The sequence below is a fragment of the Homarus americanus genome, unplaced genomic scaffold (assembly GCF_018991925.1).
Source record: "Homarus americanus isolate GMGI-L3 unplaced genomic scaffold, GMGI_Hamer_2.0 scaffold34921, whole genome shotgun sequence".
NCBI classification, from domain to species: domain Eukaryota; kingdom Metazoa; phylum Arthropoda; class Malacostraca; order Decapoda; family Nephropidae; genus Homarus; species Homarus americanus.
Genome location: NW_024741901.1, coordinates 6,562,857 through 6,576,670, shown reverse-complemented (window position 1 = coordinate 6,576,670; position 13,814 = coordinate 6,562,857). Strand labels below are relative to the sequence as shown.

General features: G+C 40.9%; 1 protein-coding gene across 1 annotated transcript in view; it reads right to left on the bottom strand.

The window, feature by feature from the left end:
• The window catches only part of LOC121876379 (endochitinase-like), a 31,712-nt gene extending 18,193 nt beyond the window's left edge, over nucleotides 1-13,519 (bottom strand). The window contains exons 1-8 of the mRNA XM_042381451.1: nucleotides 13,422-13,519; nucleotides 13,123-13,162; nucleotides 12,824-12,979; nucleotides 12,141-12,219; nucleotides 11,109-11,170; nucleotides 8,661-8,803; nucleotides 7,288-7,411; nucleotides 5,987-6,181 (exon numbers count right to left, since the gene is read on the bottom strand). Of these exons, the coding sequence (XP_042237385.1) occupies nucleotides 5,987-6,181; nucleotides 7,288-7,411; nucleotides 8,661-8,803; nucleotides 11,109-11,170; nucleotides 12,141-12,219; nucleotides 12,824-12,979; nucleotides 13,123-13,162; nucleotides 13,422-13,519 (897 nt within the window). The remainder of the gene's footprint in view (nucleotides 1-5,986; nucleotides 6,182-7,287; nucleotides 7,412-8,660; nucleotides 8,804-11,108; nucleotides 11,171-12,140; nucleotides 12,220-12,823; nucleotides 12,980-13,122; nucleotides 13,163-13,421) is intronic.
• Between the last annotated feature and the right edge of the window lie 295 nt (nucleotides 13,520-13,814).

Sequence of the window (13,814 nt, the reverse complement as noted above, 5' to 3'; positions counted from 1 at the left end):
CTATATATTACTCCTGTGATTAATTTTTCCCTACCGTCGATTAATTCTATCCAAATTGTTTCTGTATTCCTCTCAATGTTTATATCCTTGTTTATTTCACACTTCAGGTTATCCCTGACATAGACTGCTACTCTGCCTCCTTTCCTGGTGTGCCTGTCGGTAAGGAACAATTTGTAACCTGCAATTTGGTATTCGACAGGTAACTCACGTGAGTCTAGGTTGATCCATGTTTCAGTGAAAGCTATTATATCGATTTTTTCGGTACATACCAAGGCCCTAATATCATCCATTTTGTTTCTCATACTTCTACTGTTCGTGTAGTAGACATTTAGGTTAGTTGTGTTCTGAGTCCTCCCTTTACCAAGTTTAGGTCTTAACTCGCTGTCTAATTTAGCTTTGTCATCATTCCTAACACTATTTCCCTGTAACCTTTTACTTTGTTTACCCACTCCCACTGCAGTCTCCCCCACCCCCGTGCCCATATGTTCCCCTAGCAGTTTAAAGACTTCGATATCTTTTGAACTGCCCCCTCCAGAGACCCCGCCAGGGTTGCCACCCCATCCCGAGACAGGTGCACCCCATCCCTAGCATAAAGGTCCCTTCTGCCGTGGAAGTTGTCCCATTTGTCAATGAGTGGGACTGATATTTACTTGCAATATCTGTCAAGACGGTCGTTGACACCAACTGCCCTTGACAACCATTCACCGCCAACTCTCCTTCCAGGCAGGACACCGCATATGATAAGGATCCCTCCCTTATTCCTAATACGATCTATAGCTGACTTGAACTTATCAAGAAGCTCCTCGCTCCTACACCGGCCAATATCATTGCCTCCTGCACTGAGGCAGATAATGGGTTTGTCCCCATTACCAGACAAGATATTGTCCATCCTGTCAATTATATCCCCCACCCCAGCTCCTGGCAAACACACCCTCATCCTATTTTTGTTTTTACCACAAAAGGTCCTGTCCATGTACCTTACCTGTGAGTCACCAACAATTAAAGTTTTTATACCTTCCTTGTCAGCCCTGTCCCTGACTGTACTAACGTCCAATTCGTCTATCAAGGGACTGAAAGAGTTGGCCCCTAAGTCTCTTTCACAAGTCGACTTCTCTATGTTGATGTTGTTAAGGCTGTATACATTATAAGTATTTGTTCTTCCAATATTAAGTACGCTGCACTTGCTGGTGTTGAATTTCATTTGCCATTTTTCTGACCACTCCTGCAGTTTATTTAAATGAAGGGTACCCAAGTTTTTGTGCAATGAACTGAATGTGTTGCAGTTCTTCTTCAATAAATTCAGGGTCATAAATACGTAAACATCTCAAAAACTAGCAGAAAAACTTACATTTTGGTAGGTTCATAGTGACTCGATAAAAAATGCATGAAACTATCTACCTGTGTAGGCTTTCTGTACACCTTAAATATATAGTTATGACCATTTCTCATGACAAATATATCAAGAAAGAGAAGGGATCCATTTATCTCTCTTTCAATTTTGAAGGTAATACTAGGGACAAAATAATTAAGCTTGTCTAACAATTCCATTGGGTCACTGTTTCTAGTCCATAGACCAGGGGTGGGCAATTATTTTTGATGGAGGGCCACTTCATGAATGGTGGCACACTTCGCGGGCCACACACTTAATGTGTATTGCTGCTATGTCCACCCAACTTCCAAAATTGTCCTTTCTGTAATTAATAAGATTTTTTTTTTCTGATTGCCAAATGCACTGGCGGGCCACAGAAATAATTTGGAGGTCCAAATGTGGCCCGCGGGCCGTACTTTGCCCACCCCTGCCATAGACAAAGCACATCATCTACATATCTATACCATGGAGGAATAAGGTCCCCTATATTGGGTAGTAATCTAGCCTCATAAAACTCCATGGAAATGCAGTAACGCATAACGCTATCAATTTGATAAATGTATCATATTCAATAGTTAAATCTAACAGAGGCAACTTATCTTTAAGGAGTGAAAGTAGGTCATTCACTGGTACTCTAGTGAAAAGTGAATTTACATCAAAACTTATTAATTCACATGGTTCATGGTTCATTCTACTCAAACTAGGCAGAGGAACAATAATCACCCCATAGATTGGGAAAACAGTTTAAAAGTGTATAAATCATCATGTGTCACAGAAAAACTTCTAGTTGAAGCAAGTTTGATTAGAGAACTGTATTCTATAAACTTTAGGGATTGTCAGTACAAACTGATAATATGATACACAAATTTATTTGTCAGTGGCCCAAGGTTAAAAGTGCTTTAAAAGCATGTAAGGTAGATGTATGATAGATGATTAGTGGGTCTCATATTTTTTACCTGACGTGACATGACTAGTTATGTCGCCTTTTCTTATAATCTCTTCTTATGTTTGCCGTGTGGTTGGTGTGTGGATTAGTGGATCTCTGTTTTTAGGACCTGACCTCATGTTATATAAGGTCACCCTATGTACATAGGCTCTCTCTCAGTATTTGTAATTCAGTTGCCTCTGAAGATGTCTTAAATACCGTAAAGACGAAAACTAAGGTTCTCCATTGTTTCCTTTTTCCCTGTGTGATTTTATCGATATATATATACAGTATATATATATATATATATATATATATATATATATATATATATATATATATATATATATATATATATATATATATATATATATATATATATATATATATATATATATATATATATATATATGCAAGTAAATCACTGTAGGTGCGCGTGATCTAGGTAGTAGGTAGTAGGCAATACATATTGCAAGCGCAATATGGCAGACACTGCTGCCATGCGGCATCACGAAAATTGTGACCCAAGTCCCAGGTTGCTGATCTGACTTTCTGTCTCATTTACACACAATTGCAGGGTCTTAATTGTTTCTCTTACTTTAACAACAACATACAATGCATAATATCGATATCACTTTTTTTTTTTCATTTTGTATTTATTTATTATTTTTATTATTATGTAAAAAAATCAAGAACGGAGTCCTTCCGTAACCTGGGGAAACGTCTCTCTCTCTCTCGCAAAATACCGTAATCTAGACTAAAAAAACTCCATATAAATACAGGCTAGAGGAGCAGAAAGACAATTACCCATGCTCATGCCAAATATTTGCATGGGTTTGTCGGTAGCGTTCCCTAGTTTCACCCAGTAGGTCGAGGGTTCGATTCCTGGCTGGTGAGGTCGTTGATTATATGTCCAAAGTCCGCGTGCTATATGGACTAAAAATGAAGTATAAATATGGTACCTCGTGTTTCATACCAGCTGGATTCGGTAAAATGCTACTGACACCACATACGAGGCACGGGCAGTTCCCAATGAGGTTCACGGCGCCATCAGCTCGATGAACAGGCTTTGTGTGAAATATAACAGAGTCTAGGACTGCTTTTAGTGTCCTTGTGGGTTGGTCGGTAGCATTCCCTAGTCCCACCCAGTAGGTCGAGGGTTCGATTCCTGGCTGGTGAGGTCGTTGATTTTATATATATATATATATATATATATATATATATATATATATATATATATATATATATATATATATATATATATATATATATATATATATACCTTGTTATGTATTTCTCCTTAGTGTACTGACCCCTGAAGTTGTGAATTACACGAAAGCGCTTGGGAACTTCGTGTTTTCCTTTTTTAGAACATAAGAACATAAGAAAATATGGAGTCTGCAATAGGCCGGTTGGCCCGTGCATGGCAGTTCCTGTCGAGAGTTACAGCCACTCTCTATCATCCATGAATCTATCTAGCCTCCTTTTGAAACTTTCCAGAGTTCCAGCACAAACTACAAAGTTCCTAAGCTTGTTCCACTCGTCCACCACCCTATTTGTGAACCAGTTCCTTCCTATCTCCCTCCTAAACCTAAACTTATCCAACTTAAATCCGTTGCTCCGAGTCCTATCCTGCTCGGATATTATAAGAACATTATATCCCCTTTATTGATTCCTTTCACCCACTTAAATACCTCTATCATATCTCCCCGCACTCTTTATCTTTCTAGGGAATGCAAGTTAAGTTTCTTTAACCTATCCTGATATGGAAGGTTTCTAAGTCCCAGAATCATTTTCGTCATTCTTCGCTGCACCGACTCTAGTGAATTGATATCCATTCTATAATAAGGGCACCAGAACTGAACCGCATAATCGAGGTGCGGCCTGACTAGCGCAAGATATAGTTGCAATAAGACCTCTGCACTCTTATTACTTACACTTCTAGATATAAAACCCAATACTCTGTTTGCCTTATTTCGAACATTAACGCACTGTTTTCTAGGCCGTAGGTCCGGGCTTACAAGTACCCCTAGGTCTCTTTCACAAGTCGAATTTCATTTGCCATATATATATATATATATATATATATATATATATATATATATATATATATATATATATTATTTACCTTTAGTGAGAACGCTGGCGGTTTGTCCCTGGTCTCTCTCTCTCTCTCTCTCTCTCTCTCTCTCTCTAAAGTCGTATCAAGTTAATCCATATTTATATTGTTTTCACTCTTACAAAGAATCACAAATAATTAAAAATTTTCTAATGTACCCTTACGGGCTCCATAATATGGTTCCGCGCGAACTACAGTTTGGTGACCACGGCTCTTAGCCAATCAGCAATCGTCTCTAAATTCTTTTTGATTGTAGAGTTGTAGTTATGATTTATTTACAATCTACGTGTGGTTTGTGACTATTTTACTTTTTATTTTTATCTTCTTCACCACTGATCGGCTCATTAACGGCATCGGTGGTCGGTCACGTTTCTGATACGCACTGTTGGCAAGTATTGGGCATGAACTGGCTCCTGAATGTCTCTGAACCTGCTCCAGTGTTGGTCAAGTCTTGTCTTGAAAGAGCTCTCACTCGGTGCCGTCACAACACTCTCTAGCAGGTTGTTTCAACAGTTCATAATTTTCACTACGAAGAAAGTTTGCTCTCGCAGTTTTCTGGGCTTCTTCAACCTTGAGCTGTGATCCATTGTGGGGCGGGCGTCCACCAGCTCCAGGTATGGACACTCAACTGAGTAATGCCCTCTGAGATGTTTATACACTTCGATTAGGTCGCCCCTTTCCCGTCTGTAGTTTAAGCTAGGCAGTTGCAAGCGCTCTAATCTCTCTGGATAACTGAGGTGCCGAAATACAGGCACCAGTCTGGTGATCTTACTTTGGAATTTTTCAATCAACTGACAGACTCTAGCTTGTCTCGGGGACCAGACGGGAATGACAGTACAACTTTAAAAGGCGTTTTTATATGTGTATATTTGACCAGATACATGAATAAAAAGTTAATATACTATAGCTTTCTTTACTGATGATAAGTTAATCTATTCTACTGTATCATAGTAGAAATCGAAATGCAGTTCAGGCAATAAGTACAGCCAGGTGCAGGTACAGGTAATGAGTACAGCCAGGTACAGGTACAGATAATGAGAAGGCTAGGTACGGGTACAGAAGATATTCTTAACATGAGACCGAGGGAGAGGTCGCTGAAAAAGACACATGAACCCAAAGAGACAAATATAATCCTTAAACACATAGGACCTAGGGAGAGAGCCAAATGGAACTCTTAGGGACAAATATAACCCTTAAACACATAGGACCTAGGGAGAGAGCCAAATGGAACTCTTAGAGACAAATAGAACCCTGAATCACATATCGAACCCAGAGAGAAACACACAGAACCCTGAGATACACATAGAACCCTGAAACACACATAGGACCAAGAGAAAGAGACAAATAGAACTTTGAAACACACATAGGACCCAGATAGAGATAAATGGAACCCTGAGAGACACACATAGAACCCTTAAACACACATAGGAGCCAGAAATGGATTAATGGAACCCTGAGAGACACACATAGAACCCTTAAACACACATAGGAGCCAGAAATGGATAAATGGAACCATGAGAGACACACAGAACCCTGAAATATACATAAGACTCTGCCGAAGACCTTTTCTTACCTCATAGTAAGCTAGAAAACCCTTGGCATCAGTGTAGGGTCCTGGTTTGCCTCCACCCTCCCACTTCTTCACAGGGGCCCTCAGTCCATTGCTTTTTTTGCTGCCCAGGGTGAAAGTCCTGCCGTAGAAGGGTACTCCCACGATTAACTTGTCCTTAGGGCAACCTCTATCCACCCAAAGTTTGAGCCCGTCATTCTGCGAGGCAAGGAGAGGCTTACGTCACTCAGGGAGAGTTTGTGTTCGAAAAGCTTGGATAGATAGAAAGATAGATAGATAGATAGATAGAAGGTTCCGGAAGGAGAGAAGGAAAGATAAATAGATATACAGAATGAGAGAGAAAGAGGGCGAGATATGTAAAAGGAAGAAATAGATAGATGATCGTAATAGATAGGAGGGATCGGGAAGGATAAGTAAGTTGATATAGAGGAAGGGAGAGAGGGGGGAGAGAGAGAGCTAAATGACGAGTGGCAGCTGTATAGCTTGAAAGTTAGCGAAAGAGAAGAGAAGAGTTGTGAGAAAAAAATTTACCTTTATTCAGTTTTTTATGTAGGAAATATTTAAATACTTTATTAACAAAATAAAAAAGTAAAATGATAATGCCTCAACATTTCTATACGAGAGATTATTGAAAAAATAATCACTATACAGTTTTGAAAAGTTACTTTGTTTAGTAAAAGTATATATATTGTGTAGCAGTATACAACTTCTTGTTGAGGGGTCATGTACAGTATAAACAAAATGGTACTGAGATTTCACTAGGATTTTACCATAAGTAGAAACATTATCTTAACCACATTAATATATCTTCTATATATATATTAATTTTATCCACTGACAGTATTACGAATATTAATTTAGGTAGAGTCTGAATATAATTTGGATGCCATTGTGGATTTAATTTTTGGGACCACGTGACGATTAGGCACCTTAGTTCATTTCACTTAATGATTAAACATCCTAACGTTACATGGGGTGGATGGGGGTTAAATTAGTTTAGGTTAAATTAGGATGCGTTAGGTTAGAGTGATTAATCTTAAGTGATTTAAGCTGAGAGCTGATCTCTAAGTCTCCCAGTGCTTAAGCATGGGGGCGGGGAGGATACTGCCGTCCCCTGGCCAACGTTGTTGAGGGACCAAAAAGGCTACAGGACCTCTGACACCATAGGCACTGTTCAGGCGAGCCAATTTTTGTGCTCTAATTTAAGTCACTCAGTTTAATGCATTCGTATATCATCACCAGTTACGTGGAAACATCAGTTGTAGGAATTCTTTGAGATTTGAAATCTTTGCCAACACACTTACCACATTGAGGGTCTCATACGCAAACTGGTCAAATGGGCGAGGGTAGAGTGGGGAGTGGATGTCTGCGAACCCAGCCCAGTTACCTCTCAGATCATAGGTCATAGCGTGGACGGCGTCGACGTAACTAGGTCAAAGAGCAAGGATAATGTTAACTGAGGGTATACAAGAGGGGAAAGATGTGAGCAAGAGAGTGGAAGAAAGAACAAGATGGAAAAGAGGGCAAGAGGAATAAGTACAAATGGGAAAGTAAGGAAAGCAATTGGACAAAAGAGTTTACGAAAAGATATATAAAAGGGGCAATAAAAGGGGAATGAAAAATATGCAGAAGAGCGTAAAAGAGAGACAGAGAAATAACAAAGATAAAAAATGTAATTGGTTGGCAGAAAATCGAATCCACATAATCAAGTTAAAGCGATTTTGGGTCGTGTATTTGAATGTTAATCTATTTCTATATTCACACAGTTACCTCTACGTATATAAGTAATCAAATTAATGTCTCGTATCAATCATTCTACACGTACATAACATATTTACCTAAAGGAGATAGTTAAAACGAATGCAAATGATGAAAGGTGAATCAATAATAGAATATAAAATCATGATGTCTAAATAATAGAATACAGAAGTAATAAATAGTACACCCATAAATAGGTGTACACAGAACTAGCAGAATTACACCTGTCTAAGCTACCCCAAACCTGTCTAAGCTACCCCACACCTGTCTAAGCTACCCCACACCTGTCTAAGCTACCCCTTACCTATCTAAGCTACCCCATACCTATCTAAGCTACCCCACACCTGCTTAAGCTACCCCACACCTGTATAAGCTACTTCACACCTGCTTAAGCTACCCCACACCTATCTAAGCTACCCCACACCTGCTTAAGCTACCCCACACCTGCCTAAACTATCCCATACCTGTATAAGCTACTTCACACCTGCCTAAGCTACCCTACACCTGTCTAAGCTACCTCACACTTGCCTAAGCTACCCCACACCTGTCTTAGCTACCTCACACTTGCCTAAGCTACCCCACACTAGCTTAAGCTACCCCACACCTGCATAAGCTACTTCACACCTGCCTAAGCTACTCCATACCTTCCGAAGCTACCCCACACTTATCTAAGTTACCCTACAATTGACTAAGCTACCCCACACCAGCCTAAGCTGCTTCACACCTGCATAAGCTACTCCACACCTGCATAAGCTACTGCACACATGCCTAAGCTACCTCATACATGCCTAAGCTACCCCTTACCTGCCAACATATCTGAATCTTGATTTTGGATCGTACCCATCATGTCAAGGAGTGGAAACAATCATCTTGTGATACATAAAGAGACACCTGGAGTTGTTTTTATTCTAATACTCACTAACACAGCTCTTGCACGTGATAACCCTCGCTAAGTCTGAACTTGGCGACGGGAACAGCCATGGAGATCTCCCATCCTTTCCCTTCCTTGTCGAAGGCTGCTCTCAGTTCCTTCACGAAGTCTCTGAAGGTACAGTATGTATGCTATTGTGACACCTAATAGGTGTATACGCGGACAAATTTATCAGCGCTGGAAGCTCAATAACGGACCCCTAATCTTAAATTTTATCTGTTTTACCTAGAAGATGGCGTGTAGTCACTGGAGTATTATTTGAAGAATATGTCGCTTAAAGCGGCAGTCAATTTAAATAAAAACTGCTAATGGATCAGTTTGGACACCGCATGTTGTCTAAATGGTAAATAGTCCTCCAGAGGATATGGCATTAGGGTGTGTCATAGGAAGGAAGATCAGCTAAAACTAATGGCCCATCACTTTTTTGGTAGATTTTAGTGTATATAAACAGAAAATAATTTCAGTTTCAATATTTTGCAACCTTTTGCTAGGTAAATTTTAACGTGAAATTTATCGAAAATTTAACGTACAGCTGCATTAGTGCATTACAATTAAATAGTGAACATTGCTTTCTGACTTCATTCTTTAACAACCCAACTAACAATATTTTTTCTGTTTCAAATTCTGATGCATTTATAAGTTGATAATATTTGCGATGGCTGCTTGTGTCAGGACGAGGAACCAAAAATCCAGCCATCTCAGTCACTATCTTGGGTCTGGGAGAGAGCTCCTGAAGTCGGAGTTGCCTACATTGAGATATGCTTTGAGATACGGTGTTTTAATCAGGCAAATCAGTGAAAAGAACCAAAGAACTTACACAAACAAAGACATTGCTAGTGATATGACCAAAGTTGTCTTGGCATAGTACACTCTGGCTAACGCTCAGTTCAAGCCTCCAGTCATAACAAGTCAGAAGAAGATTAGTGAGAGACTGCTAGCCAGTTGGGAAAAGGCAAGAGATATCTCTCTTGGGAGAGGAAAACTTGCAGTTAAGGACAGCTTTACAAGCAACTGACCAGTTATTTGGACATAATTACTTGTGCGCCCAATTGTTCTCTGTCCTGAGTTTGGATGCGATCGTGACTAAATCCGAGGCCCACATCTCCTGTATTTGCAAGCGTGAACTGAAGATTCCCAGATTGAACTGGCATTTGTCAGCACAGAGAGAGAAGATCAAGTAGCATAGGGGTTTCTATGATTTCTAGCCAAGATATCTGGAGTCCAAGAGACAGGAGGCTGCCACAGAGACAGAAGAGGAGAAGAGTTGCCGAGGAAAAGAGACTGAAGTTCAGGGTGAGTGCAAAAAGGCCGATGATTGGAGTTAAGCTGATTCAGAGTTTAATGACTTCCCCATGGCTGATCCGAGTGCTGACCAGGAGAATGGTGACTTTGTCCCTAACCCAGAAAATAATGATCCTAAACCTTCCAGGCATAAGATTCGAAATAGGAAAGATATCCCGAGCATAGCTCTGGCCAGCATGCGACACCACACTGGTCTCAGAGAAACTGCAGAGATAGCAACAGCTGCCTGGGTTGACGGTTGTTTGATAACACCTGATGATGTTCACCTGGTGATATATCATAACAAAGTAAGGAGAGCTCAGGAGAAACTTGTCAGTAACCTAGAAGAGGAGTTTGATAAGGGGATAAGAGAAAATGGAATCAATTGTTTGTTCTCTGATGGAGAAGGATGACACTCAAAGGTCTATGAAAGTTGGGAGATTCTCTGACAAGTTGTTCCTGCCATGGTGAAGGAGGAACACTACTCCCGCTGCAGTGAACCAGGAGGGAAGTACAGCATTTCACTCCAGAGAAAGATGACATCAGGAAACCAGCTGAGATAGTGGCAGATAACATTGTGAACTGGCTCAGAGAGAGGAACGTAGACCAGACCCTGCAGGCCAATGGAGGGGACAGCACCAACACGAACACAGGGTGGCAAGGGCGGGTCATACAGTGGATAGAGCGGAAGATTGGGAGGAAGCTGGTCTGGATTGTTTGTGACCTCCACACCAACGAGTTGCCACTCAGACATCTGATCCAGGAGCTGGATGGCAAGATTTTTTCAAACAACAGATGGTCTGGTCCTCTTGGCAAGATGCTGGACTCTGCCACTGAGTTAGAAATAAATCCGAGCTTTGAAAAAATCACAGTTGGCCCTCCACTCGTTGATCTTGCACATACTGTCAATGACGACCTGAGTACTGACCAGTACTATGGTTACATGATTTGCAGTGCCATCAAAACTGGGGTCATGCCTGATAGACTTGCTTACCTGCAGATAGGTCCAGTCTCACATTCTAGGTGGCTCACAACGGCTCTCAGGTTCTGCAGGATTTGGGTCGCTCATCATAAACTGAAAGGGAACCAGCTTCACAACCTGAGACTTATTGTCCAATTCATCGTGAGTGTCTACTTGCCAAATTGGTTCAACACCGCTGTCAAGTCATCATTGTTCTCCGAAGGTCCACAAGTATGTCTTCTTCCAGCTTGAGCTCCTGAGGAGTCAGCAAGGAAGGTTGTTCAGATTGTGGAGCAGACTGTGAGAGATCTTCCTGGTAGCTCATCCTGGGAGGCAGTTCTGCAGACAATGCCTGCAGCAAGGATGAGGAGGAGAGAAGAGGCAGTCAAAAGATCTTGATATGAGACTATGAGAGGATCTGGGCATGACGAATCAGTTGCGACGATTCCTTCAGGGTCAGGAAGACTGCTGGTCAATCTAGGCATAAGACCTCACTGATCTCTCATAGGATTCGATAACATCCAGGCTGGCAGTGGTTCTCTCACCTGGCAGCCTCACCAATGTTCAAGTCAGAGCTTTCCCTGACAACCTCATGCATGTCCCTGCCTGGCCCCGCACACCCAGGTATAGAGCGCGTTGTACAGCAAGTGAGCGAGGCCAGCAGTCACGTACAGCCAGGAGAGGGAGGGGAAGGCTACATCCGAGCTCAGGTGGTCAGCAGGGAGGTGATGAGTAGAAACAAAGCAAGAAAGATATGTTCTATGGTGTGCAGCAACACCGGTCGTAGTAGTAAAACCGGTTTTATTTGGATGATTTTGTTTTCTAAAGAATATTAAATTTTAATAAATGTGTCAAGATCATTCGTTTACTATTCTGGATCATTTTCTATCCTAATAAATTAACCTGATACATTTACTTTACTTTAAATAAGCTATTTAGTGGTGTTGGTAAAAGGGTGGAATACTGGAATTTTCATAAGATTTCAAGTTACAATTTACCTAGCAAAAAATAAAAACTTTCAAATCTGAAGATATCACATGATTCTGGCACTATAGAACTATATCATTAGTCATATGGGCCAATTTTTCAAACTCAAAAAAAAAAATCATTCTCGTGATGACACACACCTTAATATGGCATTAACGTGCTTATTTTAAAAAGTAAGTCATCAGAATAACAGGACTGCATCTGGTGATGATGGCATCGCAAGAAACCGAATGACTCACCTAAAGGCTTTTTGTCACTGTAGGTTCCACCACGTCGGTGGCCCCTGGATACTCCCGTGTCCAAGTCGAAGCCGTCAAACTGAAGCGGTTCATGTATTCTGTATCCACAGGAGAAGATTAGAAAATGACTCTTACATAATAAAAATAAGAGGAGTTATAGGATAAAAGTGGTACTTTGTATACTAATTAGATTTTAGTAGCTGCGAGCTATAACTGTACCGTAGCTCATTTCAAAATCGAACTATATAACATTTAATTTTATGAAAGGGTTTTTTGGTAGTCCTTAAATATCTGTGTTTTGTCACTAATTAAAAAATCGCTGTGACTGGTAAGTCACATCTGGTCATCCCAGAGTGAAAGTAACCTTGAGAAAAATGAGCATTGAATGTAACACTAAGGCCCCAACTTCTCCCTGGGGTTGTTGGGCTCTGCTCATAGGTTAAGTCCTTCCCTTGTGTCCAAGTTTAAGATGATCACCACATCTCTACATTGTTCGGTAGATGAAGACAAGACGGGAGGCAGACCATTCATGAGCAGTGCAGAGGCCTATTTTGATGTGAGTGAATTATGTGTTACAGGTTGTCAGCCAACCCTCATAAATGCACTCTCCACCATACACATCTGAATCACCCTTCACACACCCATACATAGTAACTTCAACGAAAACTGGAATGATCACTGACCAACGACGCTGGCGATGAGCGAGGTCCTTCGCGCGGGATCTGTACCATCTGGGAATACTTCCACTTCTCCCACCCTCCTATCGCTAACATCGAATTCACGTTGGGGTTGGCTTTGGCAGGTTCGTGAAGTTGGAAACCATTCTTGTCCAAATCTAACTGAAGGTTCAAAGATAAAGAGATTAATGTAGGTTCTCAGCGTAGGTTTATGTAAAAGGTTGGTGGAGATATGTGAGTGTTCACAGCCTACGTTGAAGGACTAAGAAAGTGGAGAGCTAAAATGTGTTCTTGTTACTAGTTACCGGTGGCTGAATATGGTAGGTGGATAACATACTGGTCTGACTGAAAGAAAAAGGTTTACAGTATATGGACCATCCTAGGCAGTTTCACCCTAGGACAAAAATTTTCATGTTCATAAATAAATTATTAATTAAAAACTTGTGTTCATGACTTAGCAAAATAGTTCTAAAGTCTGATATATATTAACAAATAATGATTACAGTAATATACATGAGTAAGGGATCTCTCACCTCAGGATCGAGCACTAAGATCTCCCAGGTTACATTGGAGACACCGACGAAAGAGTAAACAATGTGTACACTTTTCGACAGGGATGTCGCTGATGCCGTAGCTGCCGAGTCCAGGTCTGTATATGGCCCAGTTGGAGAAGTAGCAGACGATACGCGCCTTCCTATTCATGGTGTACAGCTACGCACCATCACGCTCATCACTGCCACGCCCAACCACCACGTCCGTGCCATACTGAAACAAGAAGTAGTAACTTATTACGGATACTGTAGTGGCACAAGTACTTGATATGTCTCTCATGACAAAAAAATCACTCTTCCATGGTAAAAGTTTAACCAACACGAGATGAAGTACTGTACTGTAACTGGCTCCAGATGTTACCACGTTGGCCTCTGTAAACATTAACCAGCAGCATTTTTGGTTGTGTAAAGAAAATCTTCCAGGAAGGGTTAGATGAATTAAGAAC